The sequence below is a fragment of the Esox lucius genome, chromosome 1 (assembly GCF_011004845.1).
Source record: "Esox lucius isolate fEsoLuc1 chromosome 1, fEsoLuc1.pri, whole genome shotgun sequence".
Classification (NCBI taxonomy): Eukaryota; Metazoa; Chordata; class Actinopteri; order Esociformes; family Esocidae; genus Esox; species Esox lucius.
Genome location: NC_047569.1, coordinates 35,642,055 through 35,663,452, shown reverse-complemented (window position 1 = coordinate 35,663,452; position 21,398 = coordinate 35,642,055). Strand labels below are relative to the sequence as shown.

General features: G+C 42.5%; 1 protein-coding gene across 2 annotated transcripts; it reads left to right on the top strand.

The window, feature by feature from the left end:
• The first annotated feature begins 933 nt into the window (after positions 1 to 933).
• porb (P450 (cytochrome) oxidoreductase b) lies at positions 934 to 19,454 on the top strand. 2 transcript variants are annotated; one of them, XM_010871327.5, is made up of 16 exons: positions 934 to 1,038; positions 3,574 to 3,766; positions 7,900 to 7,948; positions 8,404 to 8,532; positions 9,401 to 9,550; positions 11,190 to 11,314; positions 11,707 to 11,796; positions 11,886 to 11,984; positions 12,402 to 12,518; positions 12,686 to 12,804; positions 13,286 to 13,467; positions 14,236 to 14,385; positions 14,826 to 15,093; positions 17,100 to 17,245; positions 17,416 to 17,501; positions 17,655 to 19,454. In XM_010871327.5, exons 2-16 carry the CDS (start codon positions 3,588 to 3,590, stop codon positions 17,797 to 17,799), a joined length of 2,034 nt encoding a protein of 677 aa, XP_010869629.2. In that variant the 5' UTR covers positions 934 to 1,038; positions 3,574 to 3,587; the 3' UTR covers positions 17,800 to 19,454. The 2 variants fall into 2 exon arrangements, with proteins under 2 accessions (XP_010869629.2, XP_010869620.2); XM_010871318.4 differs by lacking the exon at positions 934 to 1,038 and adding an exon at positions 3,388 to 3,412.
• Positions 19,455 to 21,398: the final 1,944 nt, after the last annotated feature.

Genomic DNA, 21,398 nt, shown 5'->3' with positions numbered 1-21,398 from the left:
TGGCATAGAAAGCAACAGAAAAGTCCCATAATGACAAACTCTGTCCATCTGGAAATCAATCCACATACATAAAGCGTTTTTTTTTTATATCTTGGACTGTAGTTTCTCCTGAACATTCTGTTGACCTAGAATGGTGTCTTAGGGAGGTAAAGGTGTGAACAAGACCTGTTCGAAACAATGAGTATGGGTGACAAGCTAATTAAGCCCCCCTGACCCTCTTCTTTCAGTCTGCTAGGACACCTTCATAACTGAATGTTACTTGTTTCAGGAACTGGCACACAGTATGTGCTGTCGATTTTTTTACATAACCTTGATCCCTGGCCTGCTTCACTGTTATAATTTTCCCATGCTACGTTAGCACGTAATTCAGAGTTCTATTATCTCACCGGGCGCCTGACTAGGCGTGTCATTCACCAGGTGAAAGTTGATTACATCAGTTTTGGAACCGTGGATCCTCTTTTGTGAGCCTGTGCCCTGTTCAAATCTCACGGATGAAGGCGGCTCAAGTTACGCAATTAGCCTGTGAAGTAATAGTTCTATGATTCAGCAGTTTCCCTTGTTAAAGTTATTGCTTTTGATAAAAATGTTGGTCTGCCTTCCCCACATTTATTTTATGAAAACTATGATTTCTTGTATGTTTCTGGACGATGCAGCATAATCTGTTTTGTGAAATAATTCACACAGCAGCTGATTAGTCGATTTGAAAAGCCCCACCCTACCCCTTTAGCTCTATAGTTCCGTGTACCTGGAGGTAATAGAACTCCCTCATTGGAAAACATTTTTAGAGTATAACATTTCTTAACATGTGTATTTTCCTATCTGAGATGCCAATTTAGTTTTGAAATAAGCGTAGTTAATTTATTTTTTAAGTGACCTTGTCTAAAGCTGGTAGTTCAAGTTTAACAATCTTGAGTAGTAAGGACAACACCCCTTGGACAACAGCTTTGGTTTAATCCTCCAAGATGACGGCATTGCGTTAGGCAAACATTTCCGCATTATCCGCGGTGATTTGCCTACGAGTGAGGTGAAGAAGAGAAGGTGAGTGTCTGGCAGTAGCTGTCTGTTTTCCTGGAAAGTTTTACATGATATTAATTTCGAGTTCTTGACTGCCTTGAACATTTTATGTCATTGGAATGGAGTGTGTTTCTTTTAAAACCCATTTTATAATAAAGCCGTTCTAGACACTATACTTTTCGTTTTAGACTTAGCTAGCAGGTAATGCTAGATAGCTACCTCGGTCAGACTAGTTTACCTTGCTGTCCTAAGTAGACAATAATATTCCAAGCCGGGTAACACATACTTTTCTGCAAGTAGTTAGCTAGTAACAGAAGGCTGGCTAATGGCGTTCTGTACATTTGTGTTTAATATTTTGCTTATAAGGCAAGTTATTTAAGTGGCCGGTGATGATAGAAAACAATTTTTTGGGGTTCTAACAGTGTTGTGATTTATCTATTACAGAGTAGAAGGCAGCTGTGTAGCGAACTAGTGTCCTGATGAATCCGTATATTTTCTGCCCTCTATTTTCACTTTTGGTTAGATGCTAACTGTGTTTCGCTGTGCTGTACTTGATCAATGACAAAGTTGAATCTAATCTAATGAAAGCTCACTAGAGAGAGTCTTCAGCTTATCATAGAACTTTATATCGATTTTTCGATGTACTCCAGTTGCTTGATCAGACGTAGCTGCGTTGTCTTGCCACAATTACTCATGTATTGTGTTATTGACCTTACAACACAGTAATACCGCTATAATGTTAGTAATGTATTATTGTTTCATTTGTGTACTGTAGCTAACTACAGAACAGTAATGATTTCGAGAGATGGGAAGAGGGATGTGTTGAACTCTTTTAACCTGTTGCATTCTCTGGAAAACGGGAACGTCACGTGTGTATGGCTAATCATGAATCAGCATCAACAATAACTCCAGAATATCGCTAGTATAGTCTGAACTTCAGACATCTGTCTTTACCAAGCAGCCATGATTTACCACTTAAGCAATGTACCATGCCTGACAAATATTATTTTGCCGTGCCACCCCCTCTTAATTTTCCACTCCTATGGTTACTAATTGCAAATGTCCCTCTTGCTTTTTAAATGGTTGTTGTTGAGAAATGTTGTTTTTGGTGTCAGCTTGCTAATTTATTACTCTGGGAATGAAAAGGGCACTGGGGACATGACACTAAGAGCGAGCTTGAAATTATCAGTAAACATACTTCTTTCCTTTTTTAGGTATGTAAATCTCAAATTTTAAGCATAATTTGAAATGCAACTTGATACCTGCATTTTACCATACCATTGCATTTTACATTTTAGTAATTAAAGCCTTTATCACGTTCGACTTACAGAAGTGAATGCATACATCTTCGACCTAGTCCCCTTTGGCAATCAAATCCGTAACCTCTACCAACCGAGATACATGGGATCTCATTCATCTCTATGTAATGTTTACACTGTGAACACACATTACAGAATATATTGCTGGATGGTAAATTTCCCGGCATGACTGTAAGGCCAGTACTGCAGCTTAGGCATTTTCTGAATTACCAATGTTTTGGGAGTAAAATTCAGGGCTTTTAAAAATAAGGAGGTATTAAGCTTTGTTGCTAGACCTCAGCACTAAAACAATACATATTTTAATACTCTGTGGATTGACAACTTGTCACGCAAGTAAAAAAAAAATCTCAAAGTATGCGACAAAAAAAAAAAGTAACACAGCCGACTCCAATTTTGTTCTTGTTAAAAGGAATGACATTCGCTGGATTGTCGTCTGTGTGTTTGTGGTGTTAAAGCTCTGTCCGCTTTTGTCAGGTTAATTCAATGATGCCACCTTCGGTCATTTAAAATGTCTGGTTAAGTAATGTTTTAAAGACTTCCACTAACCCAAGATATACCACAATCTGTAGTTTACTATAGCAGGCCAATGAAGCCGAGAGGACAGACCAAGCAGAAGCAAACACCAACTAGTGTATTTTTATTTTTACTATCGCAAAGTGTTGGTGTAAAGCCTACAAAACATATTCCAGTGTGATGCTAGTATTTTCAGCAGAAAGCTGTATTTTTCCCAATCTTCTCTCATTGCTGCCCAGGGGTCTTTCATTGTCAGATTTGGTGGGAAGGGGAGCGGCTTCGTGATTGCGTAATATTGCTCTTCAGTTGAAAAAGTAACAAGAGGACTTGGAGTCTATTCATTCTGTTCTCTTTGTAAGGCAGTGAGATGTTGTTTAATCTCCTCCAAGAGCATTTTGCTGGGTGTTAAATTCTAGTAATAGTAATGCCAGACGATAGGGTAGTAAGACGGCATTGTAATCCTGAAGGCAGTTTGGTGTACAAGTAGTTGGCAAATTTCCCTGTGTAGGATTTTTTTATATACCAATAAATCTTATTAGTTGACAATTTAGCATAAATCATGCAATGTAAGCAACTTGCACACAGCTGCCCTTAACTGTCTTTGATATGTTTACAGATAATTGAATAAAACATCTGAACAGTACTGCTGGCCATGGGCCTTTTCACTAAGCCTGTCCGGTGACTGGTGACCCCTGACTTCTAACCCATGCCTCTTTTCCCCTGACAGCCCTGCGTGTGACCATGGCAAGTTTGGAAGCCGAGCACAGCACCCTGCCAGAAGCCATGGAGGAGGAAGATGATCCCCTATTCAGCAACCTGGACCTCTTCCTCTTCACCCTCATCATCGGCCTCATCGTATACTGGTTCATGTCCCGCAAGAAGGCTGAGCCCATCCCGGAGTTCAAGAAGCTGGACCAACCGTGAGTAGGGCTCTGTGGCCCGGCTGTGCCGGTGTTTCTCCGCTCCGGTCCTCAAATAACCGCCGGCACGCCGGCTCGTGTCAGTGGTGGTGTGTTTGTGTTTGCTAATCACGTGTTTGGCAGTGGGTGAGCCTCGTCATTCATCTCCAAAGCGGTGTAACGATGAGGATCGTAAGGCCCGTAGAAGAGTCGGACGTTGCCCCTGTTACCCAATTGAGTTAAACTGACTCTAAAATCTGTTGACATGGAGAAACCTAATTCTTCCGTTACCTTATACGTCCCTTGGAGCTGAAGCGGTGTGCGACTCCCTGTCTTTGTATTTACATTCAGCTGTCCAGTAGTTAGAGCCTCTCCAAACGTTTTTGGGTGTTTGCCAGTTTACACCTTCCAACAAATCAATGTGTGTCGGAGTGTTGAAACGGCCTGTGTGTCAGAGTGCAGCCGAGGCCTCACGTGGCGGCTGAATATTGTAGATGTTCCTGCCAGGTTCCAGAAGTGACCTTTGTTTTCTCCTCCCCTCATCTTCTGTCGCTTGCCCTGTACTGCACTGCGCCCCCTCCTCCCCTCTCTCCCTGTCCTGCCTCCCCCCCGTCCTCCCTTGCTGTCTGGGCCCCGGAGCAGCAGTAGAGTCACCGGTGAAAAGCCTGGCCGCTCTGTGGCTGGCGGAGGACTTTGGTCAGTGGATGGAGACAGTGACCTGGGTTTGATTGTCCTTCCTGTTGGAAGGAGATTGCTTTCCTTTTGGAGCCGGCTGTCCCCCCGGGCCTGAGCCAGGGGCCCATCTGCTCAGTACCGAAGCCACGCTGGCGTTGAGTAGGGTTTTCATGAGTGTTTTCATATGTAATTAGGTACATATGAAAACACTCGTGTTTTCATATGTAATCGCTTTGAATTGTGGGGCCTTTCCAAAAACGCCTTTCCCCTCTGCCCAGTGAAATGTAGTTATGATGTATACATTTTCTGGAAAGGCGATGTTGTGTGTTTCTGAAGGATGCGCAGTGGCGCCTTGTACATAACGTGACCACACCATGCTTGTTGCTGGCCAGTTTAACCCCCCCCCCCCACGCAATGCCCTGGGCTCAGTGGCTCAGGTTGGAACAATGCCCCGGAGATACAAGCAGGCAGTAAATGTTCCCGTGTGAGTGCTGCCTGTAGGACATCCTAAACATGTGCAGACATGTTGCAACAAGGGAAGGTCCTGGGGGAGAGAATCAACCCCAGGGACGAGAGAGGATAAATGCATGTATGCCCCCTCCCCCGTTTCTCTGGTGTTATGGGTGTCCTGGTTACCGAACTACGTTAGTAAGGGGGTGTTGCCATAAACTGAGTCGAGCAGCCTTTGTGTTTCTGGGCCCAAGCCTGTTTTAATGTACCCTGGAGAGCCAGTGAAATGCTAGCCAAGTCCTCTTTGTGAGTCCTCAAGAAGGTGGAAAGTTGAGGCGAAAAAGACAAGTAGACCTTTCTTTTACCAATGCTTATATACATTTTTTTTTTTTTTTTTTGTTCGTTCTCTTTCTTTCGTTTTCTGGAAAGCCTCTCTTATTTGCCTGGCTGTTCTGCTCAGTGCAATAGCACTTTGTCACAAATGGAATCCTTTTGATAAATTAGGTTGCCATAGCGATCACATTCCCCCCTGCTCCAGTAATTTGAGGAAGGGGGTGGGTCCATAGGTTGCTTAAAAAGTGTTCAGACGGCGTTTCTCGCCCCTGAATGGACACCAGCTCGTGTGCCTTTTTCTTATTTATTTTTTAGCCCGCTCGCACCTTAAGGATTTCAGAGGGAACGTGGTGGAGGTGAGCCGCGCAGGAATGCCTGAACCCAGCGGGATGAAGTTGCCGTGTCCCTGTGCGTGCGTGCGTGCGCGCTTTTCCCACTACTGCCTCCCCTCTGGTCGCCAGACATTGTTGAGCCTGTGAGTGGGGTTGAGTGAGAGGGTGTGTGTTCTTTGCATTGTGGAAGACCCGCGAGGAACAGGAGCTGCCCTTCTGAGGACCAGGCCGTGTTCAGGCGGATGTTTGTCCTGACCGTCTGTGTGAACTGCCGCGGTCCTGGCTGCCACTGCTGCTGAGCTCCGTCTGGTCGTGGAGTGTCTAGCACCTCCTCATCGCTCTGAGTGGGACCACTGCGCGGCATCGGGTGGGGGGGGGGGGGGTGGCAGCAGTCATGGGCTGTGTGTTTTCCATGCCGGAGGATAGGAGGGCTGCCGCAGAAAGGTTGGTATGAGGCGTAATACCCCGCAATCTGGGCCTGTACCTTGTCTGGTATGATGCTTTTTCAGGAGGGAACGCGTGGAAGCGTGGTCTACTGCCTGGCCTTTTTACGTTGTGTTCTGAGAGCCTCTGGTCACCCGCTGGCACCCTGTGACGAGTATAGAATATTTTGTGGTGATTTCACAGTTTTATCAGTTTAAAGCTGCCTAACTTTGAGGCATTTGTTTAGTTTTTCACGGGATACCAAGGCTTTAGGGCAAACGCATGTTTTCTATTTCTGTTTGCAACTAATCCTGTTCATGGTTGCACAATCCATTATGGGCTGTTGGGCCCCATTTCATGGTGTGTTACAGCCTGGTCCACATGTTTGCCTGTGGGTCGCCCTACATCCTCTTCCTGCTCTTGAACGGTCTGTAATGTTGCTCGTTTGTTTTGGCGAAATGGACTTGAGACCCCAGCACCGAATGTTGCACTGTTTTTCTTTCTCTGGCGTGGTCTATATTTACAGGTATGTAGGCGTTAAGCTGTGTTCATTTAATGTATGTCCGCTTATGAATGCGTAAGTTCAGTCAGTTATGTCATCTGAAGTCTCTTTCGGTCTGAGAAGTCACGCATTGCGAAAAAAGGAAGTGATGCGCACACTCCGATGTCAAATAAAGGCAGCATACTCTGACATTACAAGATGCGTCTACACATCAACAATGAAAACAGAGTTTTTTTTTATATCTTCACCCTTTTTTCAAAAGGTCCATATTCAGTGACCTAAAACGCAGTTTTGTGTGGACAAAAGGCCAAAAATAAATTTTCTAAAATATACATGTAGACTAGGCCTAATGAAGTGTTTCCTTAAACGACCTCTACCAAAACCCTTACTCACCGCCAATCAACCAGTAGGCCTAATTAAAGTTTCTTCAGTTTACTTCTGAAATGTTGCATCATTGAGACTAGTCTGAATGCTCATTTGTTATTCAAATCTGTCAGTTGTTGTCTGTACCTATTTAGTTGCATAGAGTACAGACATAATGTCCGTTCCGACTTTTGATGACGTTTGGAGTTGTCCCTTAGTGCAGTGGTCTTAGACCTTTTCCCGAGTGATGTACTTAAATGAAGATCTATGAAGCTACACACACAGGGAGGTTTATTTATTTCTTGTCCTCAGCAACATTCCCATGTCCTCAGTGTGCAATATAAAGTGCTGTTCCTGTCATTTCCTGTAAAGATGGTGTAATAAAGGGTAATGCGCCACTTTTTGTCGATTCTGTTAATATTATACATACAAACTACTGCTCAACGTTTGGGAGTTGGCAGTACACACTTCAAGTCCTCACTCCTCGTGCTTGCTGTCCTGTTGTCCTTTTCCCTACCCACTGGCTGAGAAAGCCCAAGGCCCCTCGCCTGTTACGTCACTGGAACCTTAACCTTCCATTGCCCTGTGTTTACTACAGAGATAGCGAGAACATCTGTCAAATTTCAAACTCAAGGCACAGATATGATAGCTTGGTGTTCTTTAACCCGACTCCTCTGTTTAAACCCTGAGCCTACAAGGTGCCCTTGAGCAAGACATTTCACACTGATGGGTTCTGTAGTTTGATCTGCCTAACAGCGTCTGCTAAAATAATGTGTATATGAGTAAAAAAAGAAATGCAACATCTCTGGCGTTGCAGGCGCCTCTGACCTGGCCATGCATGCATATATATATATATATATATATATATATATATATATATATATGCGCAATGTGAGCGAGCATTTCCTTCAACGCGCAGCTTTCGTGCAGAAGAATGCAAATTCTCTGCCAGTATTTTCGGATGGCATGCTGCATTCATCAATTTTCACAAGTTTATTTTTATTTTTTTTAAGATGGGGGTGATTTCTGTTGTTGTTGATGCCTTGTTCAATATTTTATGTATATTTTCCTTTCAGAATGCCAATGACTCGAGAGACAAGTTTTATTGAGAAGATGAAAAAAACGGTATGTTTTTTTTAAAATTCTTTACCTAAGAACATTCTCCACCATCAAACCACCATGTCTCTTAACAATAGTTAATTTTGAGTGTTTTAAAATAAAAAAATCACACAGCAAAAGTTAAAAATAATCTAAGTTAGGGATCATCCATATAATTTTTGTGCATGCATTACTTGGCACCAACAGATGACTAATCTTAATGTGTAACTGATTGCAGTATGGGGTGGGGGGCAGTACATTGAAACATGTATAAACACTGTCCCCCAAGCAGACAACAGCAAATAGAGAAAGCATCAAAGATTTTAAATAGTAATTCAACTCCGGTCTTCTCCACATCAGGTGACCTTGAGTGATTTGAAATAGGCCTTAGCAAGCAAGTACCATTTGGCTACTAATTCCCCGGATATTGGAACGTTTATTTTCCTCCCTCCGGCCACGTGACGGTTGCTGTCTCTCACCAGGGCAGGAACATCGTGGTGTTCTATGGCTCTCAGACGGGCACGGCGGAGGAGTTTGCCAACCGGCTATCCAAAGATGCCCAGCGCTACGGCATGAAGGGCATGGCCGCTGACCCAGAGGAATATGACATGGTAAACAACCGACAATAACCCTTTTCAGAACCGTTTCATGACCGTCCCTTCTAGGGGTGTGATGGTACACTTAAACGCCTGACACGGTTTAAGAACTCTTCATTTATGAAATGAATGACCGGGAAAATAGTCCTTTATTCCACAGAAAGTCACAAAATGCCAGACGATGCTGATGCATTATGAAATGTTTTACCTAATCTTCTTGTGATTCATGTATGAATGAACATGTGCAGTAAAATGCAGGACAATATGCAAGCACTGTAAAAGGGTTTTGCCACAAAACTCAACTGACTGGCTTCTCTCCCGTATTATTTCCCATGAGAAAATGCTCAAGTCTCGTTATTGCCATGACTCTAGCACTTGACTGTGGACGTTGAGATGCAGAGACACTTGTCGGCGCTGTCTGGCCTTTCAGTGTTTTCTTCACAGGGGCGGTTGATGTTAGTTGTGAGCTGTGGTGGTTCTGTCGGGGTCTTGGCGTAGTGCTTGTGTTAGCCGCGGTGTACAGCACTACTGTTGCAGTGCTTACATCGTTTCTTGTCTGTCACTCCGACGCCGTTTGTGGCCACCAGGTACCCAAAATGCTGCCACACACATGACTTAAAAGTGGCGGGGGGCATCGTCTACACTCATTTCACCCTCTCAATCCATCAAGCTGATATCGTGCGACAGCTTTTCACCTTCGACGAGAAACACAGTCACATTTTAATATCCCCTAGTCCTGTCTAATATTTTCCCCTCTACTGCAGCCCTGGCAACTCCATTAAGGATTCGTACTTCCATTGCCCCAGGGTGGTTCCACTGTAGCTTTCCCATTTGCCTATTTGCCCCATTCACACCTGAAGTCCCGCTCCCTTGTAATCCACAGTGTGAGCTGTCTCGGCTGTCTGAGATCGACAACTCCCTGGCCATCTTCTGCATGGCCACTTATGGTGAGGGGGACCCCACTGACAACGCCCAGGACTTCTATGACTGGCTGCAGGAGCACGACGGGGAGCTCGATGGAGTCAACTACACGGTGAGTCTCCGTTTCGGCCTCGCTCTCTCGTATGAGGACGAATCCGCTTCATCCGAGTGTTTAACATCTGGCCTTGGTGCCAGCAGAGGTTGGTTCCATCCTGTCCAGTTGGAGGTTGTGAGCGATGATCCAAAGTTCCTGACCCCCAATGGAGAGAATAATCTAACTTGGTATTCGGTTTAGTGTTGTAGGCAGTCTGGCCCACCCTGGTGAATGGGCTTCTTCTACTACTGGCTGTTGTATGTCTTTTCTAAACCAGAAGGACTACACACTGAAGGATAGATTAACAGTCACAGAGTACTCACAGCAGGAGCTTTGAGTGATATCTACTGCCTACTAAATGTATGTATATTTTGTCATGGGCTGGAGAAAATACATATATTTCACCAGCTACATTAGGAGTTATATGCAGACCATTTGGGAACATTTATTTTATTACAAGCCAAAGCTTGTATGTAGGAGTTGAACTGATTAGAAAGGCAGTCTATAGAGTGTGACCTTGTCTTTGTGGTTCTTGGACAGTTAGGCTAGGTTTTCTGCTGCTTTTGGTTACAACGAGTAATTGAGTGAAATGTCTTCAGCCATTTTCAGTGAAAGCTTTAGGTTCTTTGATTTGTTGCTAGATGTTGTGTCTCCAATGGAGTGACGAAATCAGAGGGACCAGTTTGCATATCAAAGGTGTATTTTTCTCCTATGTCACCCTTCTGTGCATCTCTGCATGTGCAAGCCTGTACTGTTGTGGCGCAGACTGCTTCTCACTCCTGTCTGCTTCTCACTCCTGTCTGCTTCTCACTCCTGTCTGCTTCTCACTCCTGTCTGCTGCAGAATTAAGAAGAAGAACTTGATGGTTTCAAACAGAGAAACGTGCTTACATAACTTGCCAAAGACAACTTGAAAATCAGCTGAGTCCGCCAGCCTCTCTTTCCAATTCAAGTTGCTGAATAAAGCAACAAAGTTGCAGGGGTCTTCGCATATTTTAGCACCTTTTCTATGTTCTCTGGCTTTTGGTAAAAAAGTTACATTCAGTGTACTTTCATGATAATGGTCTTGTAGTAAATGAGACGTTGTCCCACCTTTCCTTCTGGTAATGTATGCAATGTATTCTTGTTTTATAAAAAAAAAAAAAAAAAAATTATATATATTTTTTAAACAAATACAATTTTAAAAATAAAAAAAATGTTTTAAAACAAATAAAATGTAAAATGTCTGAACCCGAAAGTGAGTGTAATATACAGTCTTAATAATTTTTTTAGTTTTTTTTTTTGAATTGGTTTCCAAACTTTTAATTCTTGCTCCGCTTTCATCACGTGGTCAGTGTCTGAGAGACAGGCAGGCTCCCTCTGATTGGGGAGAAATAGACTGAAGTTCAGCGAAACAGCCCCTGTCATGTACCTTTACAGCATTAAGCAGACGCTCTGAATGTCTGTACCTTACTAGAAATTACACATTATTTCATTATGTCTTTCAGCTTACTTTCAGGGGCATTATACTAATCATCTGAATTAATTAGAAATTGACAAAACTTGGGTGAAGGATGCTATTTTTTAAGTTGCCCTGAATAATTGCTAAAATGTTAGGTTTAGGGTTGACACTGGGGGCAGTGTCGATGCATCTCTCACTCACTCCCTCTACTTTGCAGGTGTTTGCATTGGGTAATAAGACGTATGAACACTACAATGCCATGGGTGTGTATGTGGACAAGAGGCTGGAGGAACTGGGAGCCAAGAGGGTGTTCGACCTTGGCATGGGGGATGATGATGGCAAGTGAGTGAGGATCGCCTGGCAGTGCCAACGACAATTGATATCACTGTATTTTCTTAAATGTTTCTGTTACGAATAATAATGGATTTTGTTTTGACAGTTTTCACAATTGTGTTTCAATCAAAAGCAAGCATTTTTACTAGTTGACCATAATTGCTGCTCCTCTCCCATGTCATTGCTGTAAATAAGAACCAGTTAGTTATATCTGTCTGTATATATCTATTATATTGCATAATGTATATTTTGCCATATATTTATGAAATGAGGGAGAGAACACACTACATTCAAATGTTCAGTCTCTCTAACACCATCTGATTTATCTGTAAAGGTATGATATGGCTGCAGACCTCTGAACAACTGGATTCAAGTATTTCTTTTTTCTTTTCTTTGTTCAGCCTGGAGGAGGACTTTGTGACATGGAGGGAGCAGTTCTGGCCAGCTATGTGCGAGCACTTTGGAGTGGAGGCTTCAGGAGAGGACTCCAGGTACTCCAACCTTATTTGTCTGATTCTCATTTTACCCCTGACACACAACTAGGTGAGGTTAACTGGGGCCCCCTCTGTCTCTATACTAGCATTCGTCAGTATGAGCTCAAGGAGCACAATGACATCAACATGAACAAGGTGTACACAGGGGAGTTGGGCCGTCTGAAGAGTTTTGACATCCAGAAACCGTGAGTTATTCAACCTGATTTTCTTCACTTAATTGTGTGTGAATACATATGTAGTCACCGTTTCTCCATCAATTTGTGAGATGTTCTATACTTCCTCTTCTTAGTACTTTGTGTAGGAAGACATTTTTATTCCAATTTAAAGCAGCAAAGTAAGAACAACTATGAAATGGTTGTAAAGACTGTAATTGGCCAAAATTAGATGAAACCCTTGATAACATTCAGCATGATGTTATCAAAAAAATGATCTTGGTAAAGAAACTGTAGATTAGTAATCTTAGTAAGCAATTGTAGCAACACTAGATACTGTATTCAGACTGTTCACGGATATTGAAATGGTATTCACAAGTTAATCTCACTGCCCCATTGCCAAAATCCCAAGATATCCCTGTAATACGTTTGAAATTCCTTCTCCCCAAGGCCTTTTGATTCCAAAAACCCCTTCCTGGCTCCAGTCACTGTGAACCGCAAGCTCAACAAAGCAGGGGACCGGTATCTCATGCACCTCGAACTGGACATTACCGGCTCCAAGATGAGGTAAGAGCCAAGAGAGCCGTGGCTTTGTCTACGTAACGTTACTGACCTACGCACCACCAGAGAGAACCAGGACACATGAGTATATATGCAATAAGTATTTAATAGAAATACTGTCTTTCTATAGTGCAAAGAGAACTCAAAAACCCTTGGTTACTCTGTCTTTTTAGGTATGATTCGGGAGACCATGTTGCAGTCTACCCCACCAATGACACAACCATTGTGACCAAGCTGGGACAGGTCCTCGGTGTGGACCTTGACACTGTTATCTCCCTCAACAACCTTGACGGTACGGCCCAGACCTTGGCTCAGTCTTTAGAATATCTCTCAATGTCTTTTCAAGAACCTTAAACAAACATTTTGTTTGGCCGTCCCTTGAAGTGTTCCCCTCACTGTACAGCGTTGTTCGAAAGCGCCGAAGTGTGGCATATACTACACAACAGAAATTATTTAGCCTGCTTTTTATTTTCTCCAGAAAAACGTTTTCCATGTGATTCGTTCAGAAGGCCAAACTTTTTTTTGGTTGACGAGTCAACCATGGCCCTTGCCTGATAAAGACACAACATTCTCAACAAACATAAGGAAAAAAAGCATAATTTCAGAATATTTCTGCAAATAAAGCTGGCTACCATATTGCTCTTACTTTATAGTTTGTTTACCCCTCTGGTTTCACAGACCCAGGTTTAGCTTAGTGAAACTGTCCCTCAGTACTTAATCTGTGTTGATGTAATGTCTGATCGGTGTTGATGTGACGTTGTCTGGTTAATCAGAGGAGTCCAATAAGAAGCATCCATTCCCCTGCCCCACCACATACCGTACGGCTCTGACCCACTACCTGGACATCATGCATCCGCCTCGCACCAATGTTCTGTACGAGCTGGCCCAGTACGCCACTGACATCAAAGACCAGGAGAACATGCGCAAGATGGCTTCATCTTCTCCTGAGGGAAAGGTGTGTAGATACGACGCGATGTTAACCTCCACACATTCTATGCAAGTAGTCAAAGTTGACCACTAACACACAAGATGGGTAACTGTGAGTGGAGAAGTGCGTGTAAGCTGAAAGAAAATGGATGTGCCTCTTTTGGATTTCTGACTGGTTTACATATGTTTTTACACCGAATGTTATCACGTCCTTCACTACAGCATCCCCCACTTCTGCATTCAAGATGACAAAGAAATAAAAATACCCATTAGTCTTCTCACTTTTTTTTTGGTTAGCAGTCTTTGGTTAGCGCCATTAACATAACTCATGAGCGAGAGATATGTGAACAGGCAGTGTCACAGTGCTGCCTTACAGTTTTGTGATCTAGGAATTGTTAGTCTAAATTCTGAAACTGTTCTTATGTTGACACGAGGCAGGATGGATTCAGTCAGTATTTTTCCATTGCCAATGTACCGTTGATGACTGCTTTGCCACAGTAGCTGCTGCTTGTTTTCAGTCCTTGTGTGGGACCTGGTGTTGTGGTCTGCTACAGTGGCCCATCCAGGATTCTTCTTCAATCACTCTTCAACCAGTTTTCACTCACAGTACTGATTCTGACTGGATGGTTTCTGTTCGTCGCACCGTTGTCTGGAAATCACAAAACAGAGGGATAGGATTTTTTTTTTTTTAAAGTAAAAATGTAAGAGGAAGCGTAAACAAGGCTTCTTTCAAGACTCCAGAAGTGTTACCTTCCTCCATGTCATGGCAGCTGAGAGTTGTTACTCTGTTCTTTAGGCTCTCTACCAGAGCTTCGTGCTGGAAGACCACAGGAACATCCTGGCCATCCTGGAAGACATACCGTCTTTGCGGCCTCCTATCGACCACCTGTGTGAGCTCCTGCCCCGTCTGCAGGCTCGTTACTACTCCATCGCCTCCTCCTCTAAGGTGAGCCCATATAGAGGCCCTGTGTTCCTCCAGAAATTAAGATTACGTATGGAATTAGTCTAGAGCTGAACCCTTTTACTCAAGTAGTCTATTGTTCAACTGAGATTTCTGTAGTTGAGCAGTTCAACTTTCGCTCGACTTTCTTCTAAGATTCTATAGGGATCCTTGTCCACGGAAAATTGCACTGCCTTCAAAATTACGGGATGTTTCTTCTTAATTTTGCATGGGTCTCCCTTCATTTTGAGCCATTTCCTTCTGGTTGTTTGAAGTAAACCCCCATCCCCCCTCCTGACCACAACTCAGTACATATATATTTTTAATGTCACTAGCAGTTTGTTTAGGTACAGTGAGTTGGCCCAGTTGTTGTAATGCATCCACTGCTCACTAACCTGCAGTAGTTATAACATTAGTGATAATGGATGTCTGTCTCTTCATCACAGGTCCACCCTAATAGCATCCACGTCTGTGCTGTGCTGGTGGAATATACCACAAGGACAGGGCGCCTAACCAAGGGGGTGGCCACCAACTGGCTGAAAAACAAAGTAGCCGGGGACAACGGCCACAAGTCCATAGTCCCCATGTACATCCGTAAGTCCCAGTTCCGCCTGCCCTTCAAAGCCAGCAACCCGGTCATCATGATCGGCCCTGGGACCGGCATCGCTCCCTTCATTGGCTTCGTCCAGGAGCGAGGGTGGCTCAAAGAGCAAGGTACATGGTAGATTACATAATAAGCTAACTGTAGACATAGGTGTGTGTGTGTGTGTGTGTGTGTGTGTGTGTGTGTGTGTGTGTGTGTGTGTGTGTGTGTGTGTGTGTGTGTGTGTGTGTGTGTGTGTGTGTGTGTGTGTGTGTGTGTGTGTGTGTGTGTGTGTGTGTGTGTGTGTGTGTGTGTGTGTGTTTTGAATTGTTTTATGAGCTACCATTATTTTGTTTTTTTGTGTATGTATGTATGTATGTATGTATGTATGTATGTGTATATATATATATATACACACACACACACACCCCTGTTAAAATGCCAGGTTTTTGTGATGTAAAAGAAGGAGACAAAGATGAATCATGTCAGAACTTTTTCCACCTTTTAATGTGACCTATAACATGAACAATTCAATTGAAAAACAAACTGAAACCTTTTGAGGTGGAAAAATAATAAACTCACAGTAACGCAAATGAATGAACATGCCTCACAGGTTTCAAACACTGCAAGCTCCCAGCTACTATCTAATCATGCAACATTGACATTATTCCACCCTAGGTTAGACATTATAGACTTAAGTCCAAACCTAACATTCTGTCAATTTCCAGCATTATTGCCCTTATCTGTCTGTAATGCACACATGTTCTGTGTTTAGCAACTTTACAAGCAAGACTTGTGGGTTGACAGAAATACTTTAAACTTGCCAACATAAAAAAGAGAATTCATGGCGTCTTGCTCTGAATAAGAGCATCTGCTGAATCACCTAAATGAATGTAAATGTAAGAACTTTAGTCAACCATAATTCTCTGTGGAGGTTACCTGACTTTCAGTTGTCAAATAGAAATTCTGCGTTTTAGTGTCACTGGTTTTAGGCGCCCAAAATAATTTCCTGTCGATACATTTTGTTAAACACTATTGATGCAGATATCATAATTTACTGATATGATAATGCAAGTATTGTACATATTGCCCCTGTAATCTTTTTGCCGTCCTGTGTTAGTGGAGCTGGCCAAGAAGAGCAATCGCCACTGACTGACTACCCATTGTTAAACAGTGTAGTTATGTGGGCGCGTACTGCCGTCTGGGCGACCAGTGTTTGATCCTCACCTCCGACAGAACAAATTATGCTTCAGGAATTGCTTCAGTAGCTAAGTTATAGTAAGCTTAAAATAAAACTGTTTACGGTTATATTGCGACTATTTGTGGTGGATTTTTGAAGGACCTGTCCGTGCATGCGTTTTGGGGTAAATTAGACCCCCAACCCCTTGCGCAGTAAAAGATGAGGGGTTTCCACGATTCTCTCGTTTTTTTACTAGACATAAGTCAGGTATTGTCACCTCTATGGATCGTTAATGTATCAACGTCATTCACGAATGTAAGAAAAACAAATATGTGCCATGAAATAAAATGGCTTTGTCAGTTTACATTTTGTCTTCAGTCTTGCTACCAATTGCTAATTTCTTATGACAGTAGTAAGTAGATACTAGTTGGCATATTACTGGCCAATAAGCTATTAAAACAGCCAGTGTCAAAAGCCATACAGATCATAGATGCTATTTGTGGTAAACTTAATAAGAAACGTTCGTCAGTTTAACAATACTTGATGGTGTTTAGATAAATATTCACACTTTGCGCAATGTTAATACGTGACAAAATGATCGAATGTCAAGACAGTTTTATGACAAGGTAGTATGTCCCAATTGGCCCCTACAGTAATCTCTTTCTAATTTAACGCGTTGAATGTAGTGCTGAATTTAACCCTGTTATTCCTTTTTTTGTTTTGGATGTTAGTAAATGTAGGGAACCAGTTTTGAGAGCAGTGGAGTTTCGACTAATTGGTTTAGCCTGGTTCCTTTTTCTTTATTTAACTACAAATCATAGTGCAGTAGGAGTTGCATGGAAAAGAAGTAGAGCAGAATGTGCTATAAGGACACTGAGAATAACCTCATGCTAGGATAGGTTGGAGTACAAATAAAGTGCCTCAAAAGTAAACCAACCAGTCTGCTCTGTTCTGTAGGCAAGGAGGTCGGGGAGACTGTGTTGTACTTTGGCTGCCGGCACAAGAATGAAGACTACCTGTACCAGGAGGAGTTGGAAGAAGCTGAGAAGAAAGGGGTGATCACACAACTTAATGTGGCTTTCTCTCGGGACCAGGAGCAAAAGGTATGCCATTTTATTAGTTATTTAGCACTAGGACCTTAAACGGATAGTTCTGAGTCAGCGAGAGCTAGCCAGAGGTTAGAGATGGCGTTTCTGTTGCTCATTTCACTAAGAACACCGGAAGCTCCAGAGCCCGTTGTAATACAGTCTAACTCTGTTTCCTCTCACTCCAGGTCTACGTGCAACATCTCCTGAGGGCCAACAAAGAGGACCTGTGGAGGCAGATCCACAAAGACAACGCCCACATCTACATCTGCGGGTAAGAAAGGCTCCTAGCATAGGGTATTAGCCCCTCCACAACATTCAGTAGTGGAAATGGTAATTGACCCTGTTTGTTGAACGCAATTCCTGAATTCACAAAGTCCTCAAATGAGGGATAAAGGACCAAAACACTTGATGTGCCTGTTTCTAGGGATGCACGGAACATGGCCAGGGACGTGCAGACGGCCTTCTATGAGATCATAGAGGAGCTGGGAGGCGTGACGCGTGCTCAGGCCACCGACTATATCAAGAAACTCATGACCAAGGGACGCTACTCACAGGATGTCTGGAGCTAAAAGGAAAAATTGTGGATTGTGTTGTTTTTTTTTATTTTGTTTGTCAGCAACTGTGAAAATGGCTCATCAACCCTGGCACTGGAGAGCAATGGGGTGTCCTGGCTTTTGTTCTCTCCAAGCACTAAATCATCTGATTCTATTTGACAGCTTTATCATCATGATCCTAATTAGTTGAGTTTGGTGTGCTCGTGCTTAGCTGCAACAAAAGCCTACCTGCTCTCCAGGCCCGGGTTTGCTGACCACCGGCTGGGGATATTTCTGCCTCTATCTCTGGTTTTTATTCCAAGGAGCAAGACAAGCCCTCACCAATGCAGTACATTCTCCATTCAAATGATTTATTGCCACTCTGTCCCTTGTCCATCTGCTTGGACATCAAATGTGGGATCACATCAGCGTTGTGACAGAACTGTGGTTTCGCAGGTAGAGTGTTTGATAATTACATACTTTAGCTGTGTATAATTGGACAGTGCAGACTGAGCGAGTGTCTTGAATACAAAGCTATTATACGACCCTGGTCTCTGTAAGGAGTTGGCTTAATGGGTATTGAAGTGTTTTCAGAACGAGTTAGATATTTTTTGAATTGTGAAAAATATGATGGGAGATTTTATTTTTTGTATAGGAAATCAGTAATTAAAAGTTATTTTAATGTTTTAACTTTTCTTTTTGACAAGGGACATAGCCATTTATGCAATAAGGATGTTAACTTCACATAATCCTAATCAATCACAGTAACCCTTAGCGAGGTATGAGTAAATGTTGCAGTTTAGTTAAGGACAAATAACGAACTTATTTTCCAAAAGACTGCCTTTTAAAAAGTAGAAAGTGTTTTTAGTCGGCTTTTAGTATTTGTAGACATAATGCTAGGGGATGATTGGGGTGGGGACGAGACTAGTAAGGCTGCAGAAGTGTTGGTACAATTATATGCCTATCTTGACTTATGCACCATTCAAATTGGCATATTGTTTGTCGTGCAAACCTAGCACTGGACCCTAAGAATGCAGAAGTTTACACACAGTTGGCATTGTCTGAGTCAGCTGTATGTTGTTTTTTTTCTTTGTACTATTGCCCACTAATCACTGTGCTGGATGACATCTCATATGAATGTTAAATGGGATGGATTCTGCCTAAACTTGTCGATCTTTTTGACTTTCTCACATTTAAATTTTGTGTCATATTGTTTGTTCACAAATGTAAAATAAGGACGAGGTTGTCAATGTGTGGAAATCAAACTGGTTTTGTCCCATCTGCAAAGCATAGCAATTTGTAAATGTAGTGTGTGCCTTATTGAATGTAGTGCCTGACATAAATTAAGGGGTTTGAGTCATTACTGATTCAGTTTCCAAACATCTTTTAGCTGTGACCCCATTTTACTATTAAAAAATATTTGACCGCATAAGTTTCCTATTGTAACTATGACGGTCAAATTGTGTTTTACCGATGTGTAATATTTAAATCGGAAGTGTGGTACGGAATGCGTTAGAAAGGAAAACATCAAGGATTATCAGACAATTCTTGTATAGAAAAGAATGTTACCACAATTTAAAAGTATGCATGAAGAGGTTTCCACCTCTTTAGCAGAGCATCATGACTTGGTGCACATAAAATGTACTTTGAGTTACATTTTTTGTATTTACCAAATAAAAATATATACCATTTGTGGTCTCGGCATGTGCTTTCTAGCCAAAACTTGTTGCCAAAGGTCCATAATGAAAGCATTTTCTGTTAAAACAGAAAAGCTTTATGACATCAGCTGAAGTTCTTGACTTATTTAAACTATAAACCAATAAATCATATGCTTTGTGAATTCCTTTTGGGAGGACCACACACTTCAGTATGATGGTTATGACTTTCCCCCAGTGTGATATACAACCTGGTCCTGTCTTTTCTGTTGGAAGGTTTTTGAGCCAATAGAGTCTGTTACCGGTAGTCTCATTTTACACCCATTGGACTGAAGATAGAAATCTCCTTTGCAGTTATTTTGTGATAAGAAACAAATAGGGGTGTTATACAAAATATCCTCAAAAATTGGATCAACCAATGAGAGTATCAAAGTAAATTATACATATTTCAAAATATTGCCTTACCCCACGGAGTAGTGTACAGGACACATTCATATACAGTGGGGAGAAGAAGTATTTGATACACTGCTGTTTTTGCAGGTTTTCCTACTTATAAAGCATGTAGAGGTCTGTCATTTTTATCATAGGTACACTTCAACTGTGAGAGACAGAATCTAAAACAAAAATCCAGAAAATCACATTGAATTATTTTAAAATAATTAATTAGCATTTTATTGCATGACATAAGTATTTGATCACCTACCAACCAGTAAGAATTCTGGCTCTCACAGACCTGTTAGTTTTTCATTAAGAAGCCTTCCTGTTCTCCACACATTACCTGTATTAACTGCACCTGTTTGAACTCGTTACTTGTATAAAAGACACCCGTCCACACACTCAATCAAACAGACTCCAACCTCTTCACAATGGCCAAGACCAGAGAGCTGTGTAAGGACAGCAGGGATAAAAATGTAGACCTGCACAAGGCTGGGATGGGCTACAGGACAATAGGCAAGCAGGTTGGTGAGAAGGCAACAACTGTTGGCACAATTATTAGAAAATGGAAGAAGTTCAAGATGACGGTCAATCTCCCTTGGTCTGGGGCTCCATGCAAGATATCACCTTGTGGGGCATCAATGATCATGAGGAAGGTGAGGGATCAGCCCAGAACTACAGGACAGGACCTGGTCAATGACCTGAAGAGAGCTGGGACCACAGGTTCAAAGAAAACCATTAGTAACCCACTACGCTGTCATGGATTAAAATCCTGCAGCGCACGCAAGGTCCCCCTGCTCAAGCCAGCGCATGTCCAGGCCCATCTGAAGTTTGCCAATGACCATCTGGATGATCCAGAGGAGGAATGGGAGAAGGTCATGTGGTCTTAGACAAAAATATAGCTTTTTGGTCTAAACTCCACTCGCCGTGTTTGGAGGAAGAAGGATGAGTACAACCCCAAGAACACCATCCCAATGTGAAGCATGGAGGTGGAAACATCATTCTTTGGGGATGCTTTTCTGCAAAGGGGACAGGACGACTGCATGGATGGGGCCATGTATCGTGAGATCCTTCCCTCAGTAAGCGCATTGAAGATGGATCGTGGCTGGGTCTTCCAGCATGACAACGACCTGAAACACACAGCCAGGGCAACTAAGGAGTGGCTCCGTAAGAAGCATCTCAAGGTCCTGGAGTGGCCTAGCCAGTCTCCAGACCGGAACCCAATAGAAAATCTTTGGAGGGAGCTGAAATTCTGTATTGCCCAGCGACAGCACCGAAACCTGAAGTATCTGGAGCAGGTCTGTATGGAGGAGTGGGCCAAAATCCCTGCTGCAGTGTGTGAAAACCTGGTCAAGAACTACAGGAAATGTATGATCTCTGTAATTGCAAACAAAGGTTTCTGTACCAAATATTAAGTTCTGCTTTTCTGATGTATCAAATACTTATTTCATGCAAAAAAAAACATCATCAATCTACACACAATGCCCAATAATGACAAAGCAAAAAAAAATATGTAGAATGTGTGACAATCTATTGAAAATACAT